This window comes from Drosophila arizonae, chromosome 2, assembly GCF_054131065.1.
Source record: "Drosophila arizonae isolate 15081-1271.41 chromosome 2, UAZ_ARI_1.0, whole genome shotgun sequence".
Classification (NCBI taxonomy): domain Eukaryota; kingdom Metazoa; phylum Arthropoda; class Insecta; order Diptera; family Drosophilidae; genus Drosophila; species Drosophila arizonae.
The window spans coordinates 2,933,902-2,956,447 of record NC_142922.1 but is presented as its reverse complement, the minus strand read 5'-3'; the positions used below and the strand labels follow the sequence as shown (position 1 = coordinate 2,956,447).

Sequence of the window (22,546 nt, the reverse complement as noted above, 5' to 3'; positions counted from 1 at the left end):
CGTTGCTTACGTTGCATTACAGTTGTAGAAGCATTCAACTTCTAAGATCTCCGATACTTTCCAGACGTTCATTTCCCATGATTTATTCCACTGGTTGATCTAGTAAAAAAAAAAAATTCAAAAATTATTGATTATCAAATTTATTTGTATGAACTTTAAATTAGCAGCTAGAAAGACAATATGGAGCTGCTGACAAACGGATGTATATTTATATTGATTTTATTTTCTTTTGTTAAAGATAAGTTTCTGAGATTGTGGGACAAAAATTTGTTGAAAATCTGCCCACAGCATACAAATTTTTAGTTCGGCTCAATTGCAATACATTCTGTGTACATATATTAAATTAAAAAAACTTGGATACGTGTGTAATCTGTTATGTGCGGAAGATATTCATATAAATAATTAACGACGCTTAACGCTTGTCCATTCGCCATCATCTCCGGCTTTGTTTTCTGAAATGATAATTCAATTAGATTTTTAATTACCTATCAAGTCGCTGTTATTAATAGTCTGGACTCACCCTTGTCCTGTGGCTGATCGCGCTTGACTGGAGGTTTTTCATCGCGTGGAGATGGAGCCGTACGCCAGTTACCACCACCACCACCACCACCGCCGCCTCCTTCCTTTGGCCCAGCGCCACGAATATCGCGTCTGTCGCCAGCCGGACGGCGATTATCTCGATTATCGCGATCGTTTTGACGAGGCGAATCGCGCCAGTTGCTGCCTGTATCACGCTGGGGCTGATCGTCACGACGGAAGCCACCGCGATCATCATCACGGCGTGGTCCATCATTACGGCGGAAGGAGTCACGATCGCGATCGCGATCACGATCACCACCAAGACGCTCGGAGCGATCACCACCACGACGCCACTTGTCATCGCGACCAGACGGACCACCGCCAGCGCCGCCACCACGTTCTGAACGCTCCATACCAGTGTTAGCAGTACCAGGACCACGCTGTGGTTCGACAGGTTCACGGCGCACACGCCATGACGAATCAGCACCGCTATCAGTGTCCTTGCGTTCTGGGCGATCATTCCGATCGCTACGCTCAATGCGTTCGCTACGATCATTACGGTCATTGCGATCGCTACGATCGTTACGTTCGTTGCGATCGTTACGGTCATTGCGATCACTTGTAGGAGCATTACGGCGCCACTCGCTGGCACCGCCAGCTGGAGCAGCACTTGGTCGTTCGCTGCGATCACCGCGTGGACGCCAGACATCGCGCTCCTTTTCGCTGCGCTCACGCTCGACAGCCACCTCGCGGGCGAGACGTTCACGATCTTCCTGGATCTTACGTTCGGCCTCCTCCTCCTTGGCACGTTGCTTTTCATATTGCTGACGACGCTTCTCATCCTCTGCCTCACGTTCCAGACGACGAGCCTCGGCAGCGGCACGCTCTTCGGCCTCGCGAGCAAGACGTATCTCTTCCTCCTTGCGGAAACGTTCCTCTTCCTTCGCACGCAGGTAGGCTTGGCGGCGTTCCTCACGACGGCGTACCACACGCTCAGCGAGACGCTTCTTACGCTCCTCGGCAAGAGCAATTTCGAACTTCTTGAGTTTCTCAACGAAGAGCGAGGCTCGCTCTTTCTTAAGTGCTTCGAGAAACTCGTCGCGATCGGGATACATACGCTTAAGACGCTCCTGCTGGCTAACGGCATCCTTGCGTTCGGCAATTGCGTTTTCAATGCGAGTGGCTTCGGTGGCTTCCCAAAACTCTTTGTCCTTGACATTTTTCTCAGCCAGATATTTCTCAAAGAGTGGAATCTCCTCGAGACGTTTGGCACGCTCAAAGTAGTCAATCTTCTTCTCTTGTGACTTGAGTTTGGACTGCAGCTCCTTGCGCTCTCGCTGCAGCTCTTCGCTTTCACGCATAGCAATTTGCTCAGCATCGAGCTTCTTGATGCCTTCCTCATCCAATTTGGAAAGCATTTTCTTGCCGTGCGCAGTCTGCGATATTTGTTGCACCTTCTCCTTAAGGCTCTTCTCCTTGATCGCCTGGATTTCGTTCTCATGACGCTTGCGCTCCCGCTCCTCCTGTTCCTGCTCCAATCGCTTCTGCTCAGCCAACTTGGCTTTGCGTGATTCCTCTTCGTGGCGCCGAGCTTCCTCCTCCTCGCGCGCATTATTCTGCTTCTCAATGAACTCCTTACGATCTTCAATGATCTTCTGGCGTTGCAGAATGCGCTGATGTTCACGATCCTTGATCTCATGATAATGCTGCACCATTTGGCTGCGCAGCTTAGCCCTTTGATCACGCTCCCGATTCGGATATACAATAGAAACGGCTCGAGTTAACACGGTGGACATGTTGACTAACTGGGAACGAATCTGCTCCGAGGGCATTGACTGCAGTGTCGGTCCGTCAGGACGATATTCGCGCTGACTCTCAGTTAGATCAGTGCCGAAGTAAATGCTGTTGCGCTGATGATCGATGCGTATTTGCATGTCATTGTGACGCACTGACTCCACCAACAGCTTCTCCAGCTCAAAAATATTGCAGAACGGCGCCAGTTCCAGCAAACGTTTAAACTCGATGCTTTCATAGACTTGGGAGATTTGGCGAATTAGACGCATTATAGTCACATCCTTCAATGATTGGATGTAAGGCGTTAGCAGAGTATTCTCCGTTTCACTGGCTTCAATGGTATCCACAATAGACTGAATACGCTTGCAGAGATTGAGTGGATTAAAGTCCACCTCGAGCCAGTTGTATAGGTTACGGAAGTCTTCGGATACCAGATTCGGCACATTCAAGCGCACCTAAATAATAAAATAAATAAATAAATATATACACATTTTGTTGCATTTCTTCTACTTACAACTTCCCGGATTAGAGAGACACGCGTCGGCGGCTGGGGCAGACCCAGCAGTACGGCCAGCTTTTGGGCCTTCTCCAGAGGGCTCTTGTCCGCCTCGATGAACCGATCGAATTCGGGATGAGCGGAAGGCAGAGGTATCGACAGCGTAGCCAGAAGTACATGAGCTGCCATACGCTGCAAATCATCTTTAGTAAGATTCTTCTTGAGCTCGCGAGTCAACTGGAACAGCTTGAGCAAAGCGGCTGCATGGAAGAGCTGATTGCCAGCCTTGCTGAAGACCATAGCCAATTTCTGATAATAATTAGCCATGGTTTTTGGCACCGGCGTCTTCTTGGACATGGCCATCAGACCGTGAATGTCCTCGATTGCCTTGTAGGCTTCTTGCCACAGCTCCATCTGTATGGCCGAGTCTAACAGGTAGAGCCTGGTATCCAGGCACAACTGTTGTGTCTCTACCTTGTTGATAGACACGCCTGTTGTTTGATTGCTGCTCTTGCAGATGTCTTCAAGATGCTTACGCAGCTTGTCGCACAAGCGACGGAATTCACTCTTGCGATTGTACTTCAAGCAGAACTGAAAGGCCATGCGAGCAATATCGTGATAAAGCGCCTCGCAATGAGTGTTGACGCGCAACAGCTCAAGACACTGGCAATAGGATTCCCAAAGGAATTTAACCCATGGCAACAAAATAGTACGATCCGAACGATCCTGGGCATCCTCTCCGCAAACGGCACTCATCAAAATGCTCTCTGGTGTCGCAATATTATCAAGATCATCCAATTCCAGCACAGCCACGGCGGCCGATGATTGCGCTTGGGCCGCCTCGGTATGCTCCTCGGCCATTTTTAAGTAGCCGCGTATTACATTCTCCAGTGAGTTTACATTCACCAATTGGAACATGTTACGATATTGGAAGAGACCCTCCTTGGCAATATGCGACTTCTTGAGCTCCACGCACAAGTACAAGTACTTGAACATGAGAGGCTCAATGACCGTCTCGGAGTAGGCATAGTTCCACCTCTTGTTGCGGAAAACCTCCTGCAACGTATCCAGGGCACGCAAAGGCTTTCCGACCTCGATAAATTCTGCATAGCAGAACAAAAGAGACGAGAAAAAACGGTTTTACAAATTTCCATTCACAATGGTACACAATTGTGCGCCTGTCACTTTTGACATTTCGCTTTGACCAGCTAATTCGCTGCCGCATGGAAAATTTTCTCGCACTTACCATTGGCTCGTTTAAGAGCATTTTCCGGACGTTGAGTGTAACGTGCCATTTTAACTTGATTACAATTTAATGCACTGACACTTTATACCGTTTTTTTCACAGTGTTTGGACAGCGATTAGGCTTGCTGTAGCAGAAAATTTATAAAAATCTTCAGCTCGCCTACGTGTGCCTCCGAAGTTTATGCAAAATGACCGAGTTGACGTTTCACAGAGTTGCACCCTATCGGCCCAATCGATAAAACTTGCAAAATAATCGATATGTTAACACCTATGTAAAGTTAAAATAAACTATACACGCTTATGCACATAATGATATTTACAATTTAGAAAAATGACAAAGTTATGGAAAAAATATATACTTTGGTTTGCCCAGGAGCACGTTGACTTTCGTGTCGCCGAATTCGAATCGATTGTTAAATTGTTTGGTCTACAATTTCGAAACCTTTCAGAACATCGCTTGGTAACAGACATCGGCCAACTTGATTTGAGCCAATTTCAGTATAAAATATTTTTTACAGAAACCGTTTTGGCTAGTGGAATTTCCAAATGATGAAACAGCACATCAATATGCATCCAGGTCGATTGCACTACGCTCTATCATCGAGCTATATTCGCATGCCCACACATTTCCTGAATTTCATAAACAATTGCAAAATCACGTGCATTTGCATCAAGGAGCGCTCAAGGAATTTTTTAAGGCCAATAGCTTCAAGGTAACCGTGGAGACATACAACAAGCACTTTAGCCAGCGCGAGAAGGTGGAAAAGATCGAAACTATGGACTATTTGCCGATCGAAGGAGCTGTCAATCTGAAGAATCCACAAGTAGAATGGTGGTATCTGGAATTTTGGGGCTTGGATCCCACAGCTGTACCTGCTGAACCCGAAGATATTCTCTTTGGACGCATGTTGGTGCACGGACAGCGGCATTTGATCAAGCAGCTCTCGCTGAAACAACGGAAATTCATTGGCAACACAAGCATGGATGCACAGCTCAGCCTCCTGATGGCCAATCAAGCTTTGGTGCGTGACGGCGACCTCGTTTTCGATCCTTTTGTGGGCACCGGCTCGCTGCTGGTGAGTGCAGCGAAGTTTGGAGGGTATGTGCTGGGCGCCGACATTGACTTCATGATGGTGCATGCACGCTGCCGGCCCAGTCGCATTACCCAGAAGGTGCGTGATAAAGATGAGAGTATTCGCGCTAATCTGCAACAATACGGATGTGCGAATCGGTACATGGACGTGTTGGTTGCTGATTTTTCAAATCCACTGTGGCACAGGCGAATTACCTTCGATAGCATCATCACCGATCGTGGGTACAGCTTTTTCTAAGAAGTCATCAATCGGAATTTACGCAAATTTCTCTTTACTGATAGCTCCGTATGGAATACGTGAGGCAACGGAAAAGGTGGAGACTAAAGTTAATCCCAAGGATAATACCCGAACAGCTGATATGGCGCATTATCCCTCAACCTCACACTACGCACTGCACCATTTATATGCGGATCTACTGGAATTTGGTGCAACGCATCTGAAGCTGGGCGGACGCCTTGTTTGCTGGCTGCCCTTTCATCGGTAAGTAAACGAGGTACAAGCCACAGTTGGCAAACTCCTAATATTAACTACTTCTAGTGAGGATTACAATGAAACAATTATACCTCAACACACGCATCTGCGCCTCGTGGCCAACTCGGAGCAGCCACTAGCTGGAAATACAGCACGACGTCTGCTGACATATGAGAAGCATATGGAGTACATCAAGGAAGAAAAACTCAATGAGAATTCCAATGACACACAGCTCACCACAGCTGTTTCGCAGAACTTTAGAGAACGTTACTTTAATACAAATGGTGAAATAGAATCCCGGCAAGAGCGACGCATGCGAAAGGCTGCTCTAAGGGAGCAGGGTCGCTTGGAAATGGAGATGCGTGGGAAGCTTCCCAGTGATGGGCGGGCCAAGAAATGTGATCTAAACAAAGCGCGTTTCAACTAAATAATTTACTAATACATAAACATAAGCATAAACATATCATTGGTATTAATTAGTGACTCGCGCTTGTGTGTCTGCCCGCACGCAGCACTCGAAGATCTTCCCAAAGCTGTCCAGCAGGACATCTGTTGCCTCGGCGATACTGGTGTGTCTTCCAAGCTCCTCTGTGAGTGAGGTGACGCCCTTGCCCTCGATGCCGCACGGCACAATGTGTTCAAACCATTTCAGATCAGTCGAGCAATTGAGGCCAATGCCATGGGTTGTGACGTAACGAGAGCCGTGCACTCCGATAGCACAAATCTTGCGATCATCAACCCAAATCCCTGTGTCTTTTGTGGTAGTTGCATTTGGTATGCCCATTTGACGACAAGTTTCGATCACTGTGCGTTCCAGTGTGCCGACGTACCATCGTATGCTTGGCGTGAACTGGCGCAGGTTTATTATCGGGTAGGCAACCAATTGACCGGGACCGTGAAATGTTATAAGACCTCCGCGATCAGTACGATGGAAATCGGCGCCCAGTTTGCGCAGTTTCTTCTCGTCCTCATCTGTGTAGCCTTTGGTTCGTATGCCAATGGTGTAGACTGGGTCATGCTCCAATAGCAAAAGGAAATTACGAAATTCTGAATACTGTGACACATTTTGTTTAGCCAGTTCCTGCTGTATTCTCAAACCAGCTGCATAACTTTGTCGGCCAGCGCGCACAACAGTTACTATGGGCCGAGCTGTTGGCATTTCGTGTTGATTTTAGCAGAGCTGCTGTTTTCAGCAGTTTGCTAAACAGATGAACTAAGTGTCTGACAATCGTTCATTTTATGCGTTACATACTTTTGCGCCAACCTGCCACCCATAAATGCTCAACATGTCACTGTTAAATAGTGTGACCGGGTGGCATTGCATACCTCTTCGAAATTTGGCGCGTGTTCGATATGAAGTACTAACAGGTTCTTGGGGGTACTTGAAAAATATATGTCAAAAGCGCTTTACCCGATTGTTGTAGTGTTAAAAGTATACAAAAAATGTTGTATATTGAAGACTATAATAAATGTGATTTTGCTCAATCGTCCTAATATATTTCCAGTAGATATAAAATTAACAGCGTGTTAAATGTTTACAGCCAACATACATAGATACAGAGCGCAGTTGCCACATCGCCCGAATAATGAACACCAATCTAAATCTTTTGTCATTGTTTCGTATATTAGGAAATCACATATATTACCAAAATTAGCTTAGCAAATTATAATCACAAAAATAAACAATACCAGATTCCAATAAATATGCAAAAATAGTATTTATTTCGCAAATTCGCGTTAAATCGATTATATCTATGTAGCCCTGTTTACGTTTATTGTGAGTGGCATTGGTGCCACATACACTTACACACGCAAGCATAATATATTATTTGTGTTAAAACTTATTGCAAAAAGAGAAGTGTAGCAACTGTATTTCAATTCACGTTTGCAATCAGTATTTGCAAAGAATTGCGTTAACTCATAAATGGAGCGCCAAGCGTACAAAACGCACAAACGCATGAAATTCTAATAGGACATAGCGTCAGTGCAAGCAAAAGGCACTGGCAAAAGTTTTTTTTCTTTGGAGGATATGACGACGCGGACACGTCAGGATGAGCGCGTTTGCTCGAGTGGGATTGTCGAGGATGAGGCTTTTGCTGCCGCCTATCACAATTTGCCAACACACAGTCCGGAGTTTGCCAATTTTTTGGCACACCAGCAACATCAGCAGCAGCAACAACAGCAGCAACAGCATCAGCATCAGCAGCACCATCAACAACATTTGTTGCATCAGCATCAGCAACAGCAGCAGGGGCAGGGGCCATTAATGTGGCCACCACACATGGGTGTCCAATTTCCACCCCACCATCCACACGCCCCACCGCCTCCACCCCATCATCATCATCAGCCACCACAACCGCAGCCAGCTCCTTCTCCACACGTCTACAATGAATATTTATACAATCTTGCGTACTCCGGACCACCAGGTCAAACCGAAACGTATTCTGTGCTGCCTGTAGGCCATGGAAATTTCCTGAAGGTGTATCACTGTCCAGAGAATGCCGTAAATGATGTTTACGCCCAGCATGCGGCAGCGGCTGCAGCAGCAAACTACTCGCATATCAATATTGCACCAGCGAACCAGCATCATCAGGCAGCTGCAACAGCTGGGCAGAATCAGGCACAGCCACAGCCATCGACAGCACAGCAAACGCCACTATATGAACTGTTTGCCACCAATCCGCTGCTGCCAAAGCCAGAGATGAATATTATAAGCCAACAGCAGCAACAGCAACAGCAGCAGCAGCAGCAACAGCAGCAACAGCAACTACAACAACAACAAAAACAACAACAGCAGCCACAGCAAACACCTCCACAATTCCATCAGGTTGATGATATCCCCACTGGCGTCACTTCTGCTGTGGCAAGCAGCAATAGCGCCAACTTGTTTATAAATAACCTTGTAAATAACTGGTCCCCCAATTTAACGGGCAGCAGTTATATACAGTTCGGCGCTGAGGCGCCTGAAATAACGAACACCTATGTGGAAGCAACGCCGACGGCAGCGGCAGCGACAGTGCCGCAACAGCCGCCGTCCCCCGTTAAATTGCAGCAACCACAAATACAGTCGCCAGCGCCACTAGCTGAGTATCATGTCAATAGCGTGGAGGTACAACCGGGTAACTCAGCCGCCAAAGATGTGAAGCTAAATGAAGCATTAGCAGCGGCAACAACAATAACAACAAAGGCTGCAGAATCATCTGCAGCCGCAGCAACCACAACCACTGCCCTAAAGAAGCCACCGATTGTGGCATCTGGTCCGCCCGAGGGCAAGAAGCGCATTGTGGCCGAGGTGAAGCCCATGCCCATGTCCTACTCGGACGTCTTGAGCAAGGGCAGCTCACTGCGTGGCACCGCGGCAACAATGCTCGCCAGCAACCATGCGGGCAATGAGACACGCTCGGTAAATAATTTGGAGAATGGCCATCCAACACAGCGACGATCAGGCAAGGAGGATAACAATGGCAATGGGAATAGGGAGATGCGCAATAATGCTAAGCGTTCGCCGCTGCACGAAATCAAGGATGGGCAATCTAGCAATGCAACAGGACATCGCAGCAAGAAGCGCCAGCAGTCGAATCAAGGAGCACAGCCAAAAGCGGTAAGGCCCGTGTATAAACTCGAAAGCTAGTTTTTACCTAGGAAACTGAAAATTGTTTCTCGAGGTGTATCAGCATTCATTGATTGTCAATAGCTAATGCCAGAATTTTGAGCATTTAATATATAGATAGATATTTTTGTCATATATTTATTGAACTAATATTTCTGTTCTACTTGGGCAGCCATTGCAGCAGCAACAGCAACAACCACAACAACAGCAGCAACAGCCCCAGCCCCAGCAGCAACAACAACAGTTGCCGCCACCATTTAAATCTGGTAAAGCCAATGCGGAAAAGAAGCGTTCTGCCCAAACGAAATTCGGAAACAACACGAATAGCACGAACAATCTGAATGGATTCACAGCCAAAGCGAATGACAACAAGGCAAATAGCAATAGCAGCAGCAACGGCAACGGCAGCAGCAGCAGCAACATGGCTACCAGCAACAGCAGCAGTGCTCCCAGCAGCAGTAGCAGCAGCAGCAACAGCAGCAACAGCAATAATAACTTTTCCAGCCGCAAGTCAAACAATGGCAACAACAACAATCGCAGCAATAGCAACTCGCATGCAAACTACTCGAATGCCAATTCGAATAATTCCAATGGCAACAACAACAACAGCCACCACAACATGAGCAGCAACAGCAATAACAATGGAAATTCCTCATCGTCGTCGAAGCGCTATGCGGGCTCCTCGAATGCAAATTTAAGCTCCAACTCTGGCTCGTATTCGTACTCCTCGAAGCGTAATCGAAGCGGTGCATATGGCTCATCCAATTCGCCAGCTCATGCGAGTGCCTCAAATCGCAACTATGAGCTGGCCAAACGCATTCTACACACCTGGTGGATCTATACGCTCAAGCTGATCACCTGGCTGTTCTATTTAGTCTACGACATTGTTGTGCTCGGCTGCAGCATGGCGTATGACCGCCTCACCACAGCGTATTTGGCTGGCGTCGCTTATGCACGCCAGCTGCACAAGGAACTGAAGCAGAATTCGGGCAAACCGAGCATCTGGTGGCGCAACTATTGGCGTCGCTTCGATGCCCGCTTCAAGAAGAACTCTCGTTGGGCATTTTGGCGACGCTTCTACAAGCGAAAGCCGCCGGAGGCTAATGCAGAAGCATTCAAAACGGGTCGACTGCCGCAGACGGGTGAAGAGGCCATGTACTCGCTGTTGAACTGCAAGGGAAAGGATGCCTATAGGTTTGTGTTAACAAACAACACTAAAAACCATTAGCTATAATAACATTGTTTTATTGCAGCATATTGGGCGTGCCGCCGGATAGTCCACAGGAGCAGATACGAAAACACTATAAGAAAATTGCTGTTCTGGTGCACCCGGATAAAAACAAGCAGGCGGGCGCTGAGGAGGCGTTCAAGGTGCTGCAACGCGCATTCGAATTGATTGGTGAACCGGTATATAAATCTTACAGATTGTCAGTTAAGATCATGTATTTAATGGCTTTAATGCTTGCAGGAAAATCGTCTTGCCTATGACCAAAGCATTGCCGAGGCATTGCACGCGGAAAAGGCGTGGACGGAGCTGCACGACTTGCTATCGCAACTGCAAACCAAAATGACCGAGGCGGCCAATACCATAAGGTGAGCGCCACGAGTGACGTAGCAAAGCATCTAAATCTTAAAGTAATAATTTCTTGCATCCACAGATGTAGCACCTGTGCGCAACGTCATCCTCGTAAGCTAACTGAACGTCCTCATTATGCAGCGCGTGAATGCGCTTCTTGTAAGATACGCCATTCGGCAAAGGATGTGAGTAGAGAGCGGCGTAGACACTGTTCACTATTTTTAGTAATATATTTTCCATTGGGCAGGGCGACATTTGGGCAGAGACAAGCATGCTGGGTCTGCGCTGGAAATATTTGGCGTTGATGGATGGCAAAGTGTACGACATTACCGAGTGGGCTAACTGCCAAAAGGGTGCGTTGTCGCACTTGGAGCCCAATTCTCATATGGTACAGTATCGTATTGTGCGCGGCGCTCAACAGCAGCAGCAGCAACAACAGCAACATCAGCAGCAACATCATCATCAGCAGCAGCAGCAGCAACATTCACACCAGCAGCAAGCGCAATCGCATGCACATCATCCTGGCGGACCAGCCAGTGGTGTCAGGTAGGTCCACATTGATCATACAAAATGAATTCGTTTTTCACTTATACATTTGCAGTGAGGCTACGCTGCACGAGTTCTTGGACAATTTGTATAGCGGTCAGCATCCGGGTGCGCCCAATGCCACGCCTTTCGCTGGCAATTCACGCCGTCGCACGCGACGCAACTAAAGTTTGCTGTGCGTGGCATAGACTTAAGTGTTTTTAAAATCTCCAATCTACTACAGTTCTTGTAAGCATTGCGCCGTTGGCTGCCTACTCACATAGATAAACTCCAATAGGCCAACATCAGCGCAACCATCTCCCAATATAGCACACACACACACACATACATACATACGAATAGACCACAATCGAAACAGATAAAGGTCTATGATATCTCCACTCTACTCGACATAAGTACAATGACTACCAATTGCCGTTTATGTATGATTTACTATATTTGTGAATTTTTGTGTTAATAATGGTCTTGCATAAGTCTAAGGGTATTACGATTGCCCATCACTTAAGTAGTTGACGTCTGTGTTCTACATTTTACTTTCTGCCTACCGCTTATGGACAGCTTAACACGCTTAGCTCGTAGCAAAAGCAAGTCTAAATCTAAGATAAAATTATAGATTGTAAACGGTTTATACGCCACGCCATGGCGTATAAGCCGACAAATATATATGTAAAATCTAACACATCCGAATTATAAATGTTAATAAAAATCATCAAATATAGAGAACCTAAGGCAACAACTCTTTTATTCCTGAAATAAATTGAAGTATTCTGTAAATTGTAAAATGAAAAGAATTGAGTTTTTGCATAAGCGTATTTTTTTAGTGTTTTATTGAAAAAATGCTCCACTCCATTTCCGCCTAATTTTCTACACATTATTTTTGTTTTCTTTTGTTTGTTGTTTTTTTGTATTTTTTTCTCTGTATAATAATAATAATAATTACAATTACATACATAGTGTTTACATACTGCTCCAGCTCCACAAAAATGGCTACTACGCATACAAAATGTATTGCAATTGAATACCTATGGAACCTAGACTGTGTGGGACTTAAAGTCTATTTTGTTTATGTTTTTTGCTTGGATTTTTTGTTGTTTTTTTTTTTTTTTTTGTTTTTATTCTTGTTTTTTTTTTTCTTTCTTCCAACAAAGTTTGCTGTTTTGGGAATTTTGTTGATTTTATCTTATTCATATTATATATATATGTGTATATTTTTGTGGGGTTTTTTCTTTTTGTTGATTTTGTCGTAAGTTGCTGTCGCATGCTAATGTTGCATGCCTTTAAAAATGTTTGCAGTTTAGTGGCATAATTTATTTGTAATAAATTAATGAAACATGTAATTGTTGTTTATGGATTTTTTGTTTTTCAATTTGTGAATCTGCACAAATTTGTTGTTGTTTATAGTATTTGTTGCTAGACTTAAATAGTTTTGACTGCTTTTGCTTAAATTCCTCAACAAATATTGCGACTAATATTAAATTACAATTTATTATTTTTTGTTTTTTCTTTATACATTTACAAAACTTTTATGAACCAACTTATTTTTGTATTTTTTTTTCCATTTATATATAAGTATATATATATAAGTATATAAATTAAATTCTATGCTTAAATACATAGATTAATTCCATGCTCACATACAATTTAGTGAAATAAAGCATTAGGCTCAATTTTTAAATTGTTTTCTTGTTTTTTTTTTTAATTGTATTTTTTTTTTTGTTTTTTTTTTTTTCTATACAAAGCTTTGTACAACTAAAGTAGTTAAAAAGAGAAAAAAGCAACAAAAATGTATTTTATATATATGGATGCATCATACATGTGCACATACGCTGTATATACATACACACACACATATATATAAAGAAGAATATGTATGCACCAGATTGTAGTATGCAGAGCGAATGCTCGCCGTAAAAACAAACATTATTATCATTATTATGCATTACAATTATTATTAATTAAATTGTTTAATAATAATTAGTACCAATAACAATATGCCCCTAGTGTTTCACTTTTATGTATATATATATTTGTTTATACTTCACTAAAAGTTATTTCAATGTCAATACAATATCCGAAACTTGTATGTATATCTGCTTATGTGGATGTAAATGAATGCTGTTCGAGTGTGAGAGGGTGAGTGTATGTGTGTGTGAGTGTGTGGGTGTGGATTGTGTGTGGATTTGTGTGTGTGCTTATGACTGTTGGAGCATGAATTGCTGCTCCGGGCGCTTGGCTGTGCTCTCTTCTGTTTGACCATCTCCTCTAAGCTCTATGTTGGCGCCGACCCGCATTATCCCGATATTATTTCGGTGTCTTCCGATGCTTCAGCTCCTGGGCGACATCGTCCAGCAGCTGGGTGGCATAGCCGTTGCCATTGCCAAAGCCATTGGCGAGCAGGACACCGTTCGATTTGTGCGCACTGCCATTGGTCAAGGACGTCACCGCATCGCCATTGGCCAGCGCCTTATAGCCGTTCTTCAGGCCATTCGCATGACCATTGCTGAGCGCCGTGTTGGCATTGCCGTTGGCCTTGGCCGTAGCTGACGCTGCTGCTGCGGCCTCTGTCGTCGTCGTTTGTGGCAAGAACAGATCGTCGTGGGCATTGATGCTCTTGCAGTAGCCGTTCGGCTTTGCGTGTCCATTGGCCAGCGCTGCGTTCTGCTTCTGCGAAAAAAAAAAAATAAAAGCGTGTGAACAAACACATAAAGGAAATATTAATTTGTAATCGCAGACCCACGATGCGTATGATTGATATGAATGTTGCGCATGCGACGCGTGATTACACACACACACACACACATACACACATTAATTTATTATATTTCATTATTTGGTTTTTCTTTTGTTTATGTTTGTGTGTGTGCGGCCCATAAAAAAGCAACAACAACAGAAATACATATTATGCAATCAGCTGAGACGCTTTGTCAGCGTTTGTTTAATATTTTTATTTATATTTTTTATTTTTTTCTTTTTCATTCGTATTTTGTGTTTTTTTTTTTTTTTTTTTTTTTTTTTTCATTCAACTTTCACTTGAGCGCTGCTCAATGGATGCTGTGGGTCGCCGCCAACGTCGCTGCCGCTGCCGCTGCCGCAGTCGACATCAACGTTGGCCCAATGAGCGTGGAAGATCATTAAGCGACAACATTTTTGGCGCTTTTGTGTTGGACAAAGCAGACTTAAATGTAAACCCAATTCCCCCGAGACCTACTTGACGAAATTTCGTTAATGAATTTAGACCACAGAGAGCGAGAGCGAGAAACAGATGTTTGCAATAGGCGTCTGCAACATACAGAGATCGGATGTAATCGTATGGGATATAAGCGTTCACACGGTTTTCGTTTTCACGAATTCGTGAACGAATCCGGAATCTGGAATACGAGCAATGCGAACGCATTTTATGTTTATGTCATTTTGTGTGGCTTTAAATGGCTTTCAAGCAACGTGGGAAGCCACGGCGGGGCGAGTAGGCCTCAGTTAGGCCTTTCAACTATGCGCCTTGATGGCCGATAATTATCATAATGGGCGACGTGAGAAGCTGTTGCACCTCAAAATGCTCTCACTTCCGGAAGAGAGAGAGAGAGAGAGAGAGAGTGGCAAAACTGGCTTTTGTTTATTCAGTTGAGAGGGTGTTCTGGCACTTACCATTATACGGTTTTTGTAGGCTGCCTTGTAGAACTCGTTGAACAGGAAGAAGAACATAACAGCATGCATGCCTATCCACCAGACGAAGGCCTTCGGGTAATTGCAGTCAATAAAGAGCAATTGGAAGGCGTGCACCATGATAAGAATAAACTGAACCTGCACCGGACGACCATAAATCACAGATTTAATAAACTGATTTTTATAGTACTAGTGATATGATTAATCCGCTTACCATTTGCAGCGTTGTCAGGTACTTCTTCCACCAGAGGTACTTCTGGTACTGTGGACCCATGGCCGAGAACATGTAGTACGTATACATCACAATGTGAACGAATGTGTTGAGCAGGCCGAAGAATGTGCTGTGACCACCTGGAATATATATGCCGCATTATAGGGTATCTGACAACACAGTTGGCCGTTTTCAGGAAACGCACCTGGAGTGAACTTAACACCGAACCACACCGACATGGGCATGCAGCCGTGATGGATCACATGGAGAGTTGTTACCTGGCTCGTCTTCTTGCGCAGCACGAAGAAAATCTGCAAACGAGCATCGACTATTGTGAATCTGAGCTACATTGTGAATGGGAGTCACACTTACCGTATCCATGAACTCTGTGAACTTGGAAAAGTAATACCACCAGCACGCATGAACCATCTGAGTGGGAGGAGGCAGCAGCAGAAAAAATATTGTAAATTCGATTAGCAAAGGTTTTGAGCAGGCGAAAATTTAAATTAAATCAACTCACACACAGACTTTTGGATACCCTAATTTGCGTATGTTTCATGAATGAAACACTTAATCAAATCCTGATTAGGGTATCCACTAAGCACGGCAAGGCCATTGCTTCTATTCCATCACTCACACTCAATTAGAGGCTTCAATTTATGTTTATTGTTTTTAAATCATAATCAAATTATTTTGTAATTCGATTCAATTCAATTCAGTCATTCATGCACACGCTTTAATAGGTATATTAATTGTCAAAATGCAGCAGATAGTTCAAAAGATATAGTAGAGTTGGAGGGGGGTAAAAACATTCAATTAATTGATTAACGGTTTTTGAGAAAATTTGAAGAAATCAGTTGCCTGGCCATTGATAAATAGAGTCTTAAATATATGTATTTTTTCGGGGGGGTTGCATATATAAATATATGGGGGTTTAGAGAGATAGAGAGTGTTTGTATACAGGTTCCAGTTTGGATGGATAGGTAGTTTTTTGGGGTCCAGAGTTTTCTACATTCTGTAAAAGAGATGGGTATCGATTACGATTGTTATCGATCTGTTTTAGTGACACAATTTAAGGGTGCTGGCAGTTATGCATTCAGCATACACATGCTCCGATCTGGATTAGGATCTAGTTGTTGTTGTTGGTTAGCATAAGTTGTAATTATATATTATACAGAATTGGGTTATTGTTTAGGTGTACGAATAGGTGTAAAATTTGATTATCGCGTATGTGAAACCAACAGCTGTGAACCCAAAGTAGATAGACTATATTTATATATATTTATATTGAATATTGGTATGGTAAGTATCTATGTAGGTACTTTGTTGTTTGTATTATCAGCCCAGAACCAATTCAGGCGCACACACCCACACAAGCACACCAGTGTGAAGCACACCAAAAGTATTCTTATCAACTAGTTTATCGTTATCAATAGAAGCTAATCAATATCGTTATTCAACGTCTGTTTGTCAGTTTAACACATACCCTTAACGTTCTAGGATTATTACTATAGTCAACTGGCTGACATCGGAAGCTATAATGTCCTGTTAGCCAACCGGAAACTCCTATCTGCAAATGTAGAATTTATTTTTGTTTTGTTTTTCTTTTCATATATCGAAGTTTTTTTTTTTCTTTTTTTTTTTGGAATGTTTTTCGTGATTTATGATGATTTTCTTTTTCTTTTTGCTGGCATCGGTTTTTCGTTGGCGTTTTGGCATTTTTATTTAGCGGCTTCCAATTGATGTAAAAGCTGTAAAGAATTAGGCATGGCACACACACACAGACATACAGATACACACACACAGATACACACGCATACATTGATATTTACACAGACACACACATAGCTGGAGTTTTTTTTCGGTTAGTAGACAGCGTTTAAATGATATTAATTAAAATAAGCAGCAACATTATTTAAAGCAATCATGTTTTTGTTTTCTTTGCACAAATTAATTACCATACTCTTATATACAGAACATGTATATAGCACTACATATACGCATACATGTGTATGCTTATATATGTAAGTATATATAAGGGCGCTAAATAGAAACCAGCTACACTTTTTGCACGCCTCGCTCGGTAATTGTTTTTATGCGGCGCACTTATTAAAAAGCTAATTAAATGTGATTATAAATTATAAGAGAAATACATAATAAGAAAATAATAATAAATAAATAATATGTATATATGTTGAAAATATAAAGCAATGCTGGTTAAAATTGTTTGATTCGTGACTGAGTCAGAAGCGATTGCATATAAATAAATAAATAGTTAAATATGAAATCCAGTTATGTAGCTATATACGCGGAATGAGTACCGTTGCACTTGGATCAAGTTTTAATTTCATGGACGCAACTGTAAATATATATATGTAAATATATATATGTAAGAAATATATAAGATCTGTCATCTAAACTGGGAACTCTGGATGAGACAATTTCCCTACACTTTTCACTTTCACTAGACACTGAGAGGGGCATTTCCTACTGCATACACAGAGATATATATAGGGTTTTTGTTGTTGTTGTTTATTTGGACACTTACTCTCCTAGATGTGGCACTATCGCTATAGTCCACTGGCTGACAGCGGAAGCTGTACGAACCCCACCAGCCGCCCATTAAACACTAAAAACAAAATCAGATTAATGCCAAAAGAAAAATGAGATAGAGAGAACGTAAGAAAAACATAAAATAAAGTGCACATTAAAAGCGCCAGCAGCAGCAGCAGCAGTAACATTTGCCAGTTGCCAGTTGTCAGTTGCCAGTTGCCAGTTGCCAGTTGCCAGTTGCACGTTGCACGTTGCAAGTTGCAAGCTGATTGTCATTTAAACGCTTTGCGGGCCAGTTAAGCAAGCAGCCAAAACGACGACGACGCCAGCCATAAAGTTGTTGTGGTTGTTGTTGTTGATGATGATGTGTTTGTTCATGCGTTCATGCTTGGAATCGACACTTACCTCATAGAAGAGCCACGCACTAAATACAACCTGTAACGCATTGTACATGACCAGCAGGTTCTGTAGATGTAAGGGCTTTCGATTCTCCATTAATCGCGGGCCAAGCACCTGAGTAGCAAAGAAATTGAAACTGATTAGGCAAGCTGTCAAAATAGAGATAGCAGCTAGAAGAGCTGTCGATTTTTTAGCTCTAGATAGGAATTTCCTATAAAAATATTTCGATATATATTATAGATCAGCAGACAGACGAATTTTCTTCCAAAATTGTATTTGCCCATTTTTAAGATAAGGTTAGCAGATAAAGATCGATAAATTGCCAAATATTTGTGGACATATGTATGTATGTCTAAAATATAAGTTTTTTAGTTGATTAGAAATGCCTTTATGATTGATTGCCGCTTAGAGCATTTCCTTTTTGGAAAGAATATTTTGTATATGTGTTTTCTTGTTAGTTTGATAAATCATTGGTTATAATTATAACTGATAAACTAGTGCGTCTGTGCTGCAGGTAAACATTTGCTATCTTTATCAACTTGGCTTTGTGAGCCAGACACACACAGAAACTAGTTACTGAACAAGATTATATGTATCTATATATTTCCGTAATTTACGATCTGAAAGACTTTCCATTTAAAGTTATTCAACTTCCTTCTCAACTCATTATCAACAGCTTTCGATCTAATCATTTTTTGGCCTCATTTTCAGGTGTATTTCTATGGGTTTCTATAAAGTTATATATAATCAAAGTTCTATTGTAGATATCGTCGTCTAATACTACTGGAATTTCTCATACGTATAGACTTGACTCACAGTACTGTCTGCCTTATCAGCGGGTTGATTATTTGGACTATTATAAAAACGCCTTATGATTAGAAATTCATTTTCGCTCTGAGTTTAGTTTCTATGTAACTGAATCATAAATATAACGTGCTCAGAGCGACAAACAAAAAACAAGAACAAACACGGATAAAAAAAGCGTAGACACTATCAGCGAGTACACGCCCACGATGTGTGTGCTTTCCGCATGGTAATAACACTTGAGATTACGCCGGAGTGACGGCTGCTCTGTGCTGTTCTGTTCTGGTCTGGTCTGGAATATGACCCAAATCTGTTTATTAAGTGGCTAACCATATGGCCAAATCAAGTGGCCATAAAGCCAGCGAAGCACCTGTTGTGTAGTGGCCAGGGTGACGACTTACCTTAACCAGGTAGACGTATGTGAGGCAAACGGCCAGTGTGGGGAAGGGTGATGACATCATGGGCCAGTCCTTTGTCCTTGAATCTGGGCAATTGAAAAGAAAAGAGAGAAGTTAGTAAGAGTGATTAAGCTAGACTGTATATAAATCATTTAAATATAAATAATTAAATAAATAATGCAATTCATTAGCTAATGCCTAAATTGTTTTTCCTACTTCCAAATGTTGTTTATAAAGTGTTTGTTATTGTTGTTGTCTTGTACGAGAGCCTTTGCCATATGTATGTGTAAAACAGCAGTTACATGTATATACATGTATATCTAGATAGTAAGTATCTATATTAGATAACGAGGCAAGCGTTATCATCTGAACATCATTAGCATTAGGCATTGGGCATTGGCCCTGATTTGAGGCAAGTTCGTGTATTGGGACAATGTCACAGACTTGCACTCATTAGCGAGGCTAATGATAATGGTAATGGTAATGATAATGATGCAGCACATCCCGGCTAATGCACAACAATTACAGAGTTCAAGTTTAACTATCTATTTACTTGATATATATTATTTTTTATAACATATTTATATGCATCGTGGCTTTGGGAATTTCTTCACTCCCTTCATTTGGCATTCAGTTAGTTCAGCAGCGATAATTGTCATAAAAATGCGTAAAGTCAAGTCGACTGTTTAACTCATGAATAACTTATGCAACCAGACGAATAATCACGCGAATTTCGATTGCTCAAGCACAACGGCAAAAGGAAGACACAAAATAAATAAATCAATAATAACAATAATAAAATATATGCGTGAGCAAAAAAAAAAAAAATAATCAAAGATAGATAGATGATAAAACTGTAAGAAATTGAACAGCGGCCCAGCCCGCAGTTTGATGAATAGATTAGCAAATCATAAGGAGAAAAAGTCGAAAAACCAAAAGACAAAAATTAATAAACGAATATTAATTAAGGCAAGCGAACTTGATTGAGCAAATGTGCCAAGTGAAATTGTTGCCGAAACGGATTGAATGAATGATTGCGAAAATAAAGGGTAACTCGTCCGGTTATCACATTAGCTAATCATGAAACACGAGCTCGCCCGAGTGCCAAACTCTGAAACAACTTGAGTTGTGTCTGAATGACAGATAGATTTTGTCAGTCTCAAGTGCTTGGGCAATGTTCAAGTTTCTCAATTGCTTAAGACAATTTAGAAATTTGTTCAATAATATTGTTGTAAATCTCTGTTCAAATGTAGAAACACACAGTATGATTTAAAACTTGAGCAGGTATCCAATATTAGGTCGGATTGCTTATACTTTTTTCAACTATATACAATATCTAATTTCTTATATAGTATTTGCTAAGCACATTTCTCACAATCAATGAAAAGTTGTTTAAAGTAAATAAATTGTCTAATGGGAATAAACTAGAATTAATGAACCAGGAATAGACACTGAAATATTATTTTGTTTTAGAGTGTTTTCACACAAGATTTAATATATTTCTATATTCAACCTATCTACCTATCTATTTATCTATATCAATGTAATCCATAAATCCATCTATATATTTATCTACCCATCTATTTATCCATCATTCATCCAGATATCTATCTATCTGCACCTATCTGTCTACCCATCTATATATCTATCTATCTATCGTCTATATTTTGCTATACAAGACCTCTTTAAGACAGCTTAACGAGTCTACAATAAGAGTCTTCAATAAGAACCTCTCTCAACATAGTACTACAATTTTATCAACACTTCAATCGCAATAACATAATAAAGCAAGTCCCAACACTAAGCTCCCTTTAGAATTACTATAGAGTTCCCAAAAGGCATATCTTGGCCTAGGTTTTTTACTGCTTCTTTCAGCAATATTTGTAAACAGACTGATGTTATAATAATTATATATATATGCGTGTTTTGTTAGAGTGGCGCCATTTGGTGGCTACTTTACTTCCGATATAACGCAAATAAGACATATTATACGTTCGCCCTTAATATAACCAAACCAAAGCAAACTCTCTCCCTCTCTTTCACTCTCTGTCTGTCTCTTCCAAGAAATGCTGACACGCACAGTCAAATAAGCAGCAGCTATGGGACCTGTCTCTCTCTCTCTCTCTCTCTCTCTCTCTCTCTCTATACATATAAAGTATATATAAAGTCGAGTATGTATTATTGTATGTGAGTACGTATCCATGTCATGTTGAAACATAATTTTAGCGCGTCGAAATCGCTAAACATTTCTACAAGTGAGGCGGGGCATGCTGCATGTGTGGCATAATAAATAAAATAAATAGAGAGAGTATATACAAAATCTAAATATGCCATAAAGGATGCAGGTTGGAAGAGAGCGAGAGAAAGATAGAGAAGGAGAGCTTCCTAGCGAGCTTCCTGCTAGATTTGCTATTAGCCAAGACACTGACTGACATTGAAATTTTGATTATTAGCTGTGGCTTGGCCTGGACCTAGAGCTGTTTTTTAGCCGCTCTCTCTCTCTGTCTCTCTGTCTCTCTCTCTCTGTTTGGGGCAATTAGTGAGCTGGTGTCAAAAATTACTCAATCATTTGCTAAACCTTTGCTGTTTTGCAGAGAAATGTCAGAAAGAAGAGCAGCGAGCACATCAACAAACAGAAACAACAACAAAAATAACAACAAATACGAAACATCAAGGTTACATAAATTAGCGGGCCTAAACATATACATATGTACATATGTATGTGTATAGGTATGCATGTTTGTACATATACATTTATCATATAAATATAGATAGCTATGTAAGTGTTAGCCATAGCTAGTAGCTGGCACAACTTACCACTATGTGTGTCCATATATCTGTTTATGCTCTCGATGTATTTCATAATTAAGGCCATTTTGTTGCTGTGTGTGTGTGAGTGGGATTCTGTGTGGGTGTGTGTGTGTGTTTATGTGTACTGCTTTTGTTTTTTTTTTTGTTCTTGTTTTTATTGGTGGTTCGTTCCGAATAGTTCAATGCATCTAGTGCAATGCGAAAGATGTCGAGCTGCAATGAGAAAAGAAAAAAAAAAAAAACACAAATTAAAATTATGTAAAATCTTTAAATGTATATATCTATGAATGTAAGTATATGTATAGCTATAAATTATGTTTTATATTTATAAATCTAGGTGGTGATTTATTTGTGAAAA

The 22,546-nt window shown here is 41.8% G+C and overlaps 5 protein-coding genes across 7 annotated transcripts; 2 read left to right on the top strand and 3 right to left on the bottom strand.

The window, feature by feature from the left end:
- Positions 1 to 203: 203 nt before the first annotated feature.
- Positions 204 to 4,197, bottom strand: eIF3a (eukaryotic translation initiation factor 3 subunit a). Its single transcript, XM_018011979.2, has 4 exons — positions 4,056 to 4,197; positions 2,828 to 3,912; positions 521 to 2,768; positions 204 to 452 (listed from the first exon to the last, which is right to left on the bottom strand). Exons 1-4 carry the CDS (start codon positions 4,102 to 4,104, stop codon positions 403 to 405), a joined length of 3,432 nt encoding a protein of 1,143 aa, XP_017867468.1. The 5' UTR covers positions 4,105 to 4,197; the 3' UTR covers positions 204 to 402.
- A 180-nt stretch (positions 4,198 to 4,377) lies between these two features.
- On the top strand, positions 4,378 to 6,080 carry LOC108616657 (tRNA (guanine(10)-N(2))-methyltransferase TRMT11). The gene is made up of 4 exons (XM_018012046.2): positions 4,378 to 4,515; positions 4,574 to 5,366; positions 5,431 to 5,629; positions 5,687 to 6,080. The coding sequence occupies exons 1-4, from the start codon at positions 4,387 to 4,389 to the stop codon at positions 6,045 to 6,047; spliced, it is 1,482 nt and encodes a 493-aa protein (XP_017867535.1). The 5' UTR covers positions 4,378 to 4,386; the 3' UTR covers positions 6,048 to 6,080.
- Positions 6,038 to 7,123, bottom strand: Lipt2 (Lipoyl(octanoyl) transferase 2). The gene has a single exon (XM_018012156.2). The coding sequence runs from the start codon at positions 6,777 to 6,779 to the stop codon at positions 6,093 to 6,095; it is 687 nt and encodes a 228-aa protein (XP_017867645.1). The 5' UTR covers positions 6,780 to 7,123; the 3' UTR covers positions 6,038 to 6,092.
- Positions 7,124 to 7,211: 88 nt separating this feature from the next.
- LOC108621531 (uncharacterized) lies at positions 7,212 to 12,080 on the top strand. The gene is made up of 7 exons (XM_089463030.1): positions 7,212 to 9,221; positions 9,403 to 10,424; positions 10,484 to 10,637; positions 10,699 to 10,823; positions 10,889 to 10,991; positions 11,054 to 11,352; positions 11,408 to 12,080. Exons 1-7 carry the CDS (start codon positions 7,650 to 7,652, stop codon positions 11,517 to 11,519), a joined length of 3,387 nt encoding a protein of 1,128 aa, XP_089319156.1. The 5' UTR covers positions 7,212 to 7,649; the 3' UTR covers positions 11,520 to 12,080.
- Positions 12,081 to 12,148: 68 nt separating this feature from the next.
- On the bottom strand, positions 12,149 to 22,339 carry LOC108616687 (very long chain fatty acid elongase AAEL008004). 3 transcript variants are annotated; one of them, XM_018012106.2, is made up of 10 exons: positions 22,195 to 22,339; positions 19,381 to 19,463; positions 18,182 to 18,289; positions 17,772 to 17,852; positions 16,710 to 16,793; positions 15,596 to 15,652; positions 15,429 to 15,534; positions 15,227 to 15,363; positions 14,995 to 15,150; positions 12,149 to 14,016 (listed from the first exon to the last, which is right to left on the bottom strand). In XM_018012106.2, exons 1-10 carry the CDS (start codon positions 22,250 to 22,252, stop codon positions 13,654 to 13,656), a joined length of 1,233 nt encoding a protein of 410 aa, XP_017867595.1. In that variant the 5' UTR covers positions 22,253 to 22,339; the 3' UTR covers positions 12,149 to 13,653. The 3 variants fall into 3 exon arrangements, with proteins under 3 accessions (XP_017867595.1, XP_017867586.1, XP_017867578.1); XM_018012097.2 differs by lacking the exon at positions 16,710 to 16,793; XM_018012089.2 differs by lacking the exon at positions 17,772 to 17,852.
- Between the last annotated feature and the right edge of the window lie 207 nt (positions 22,340 to 22,546).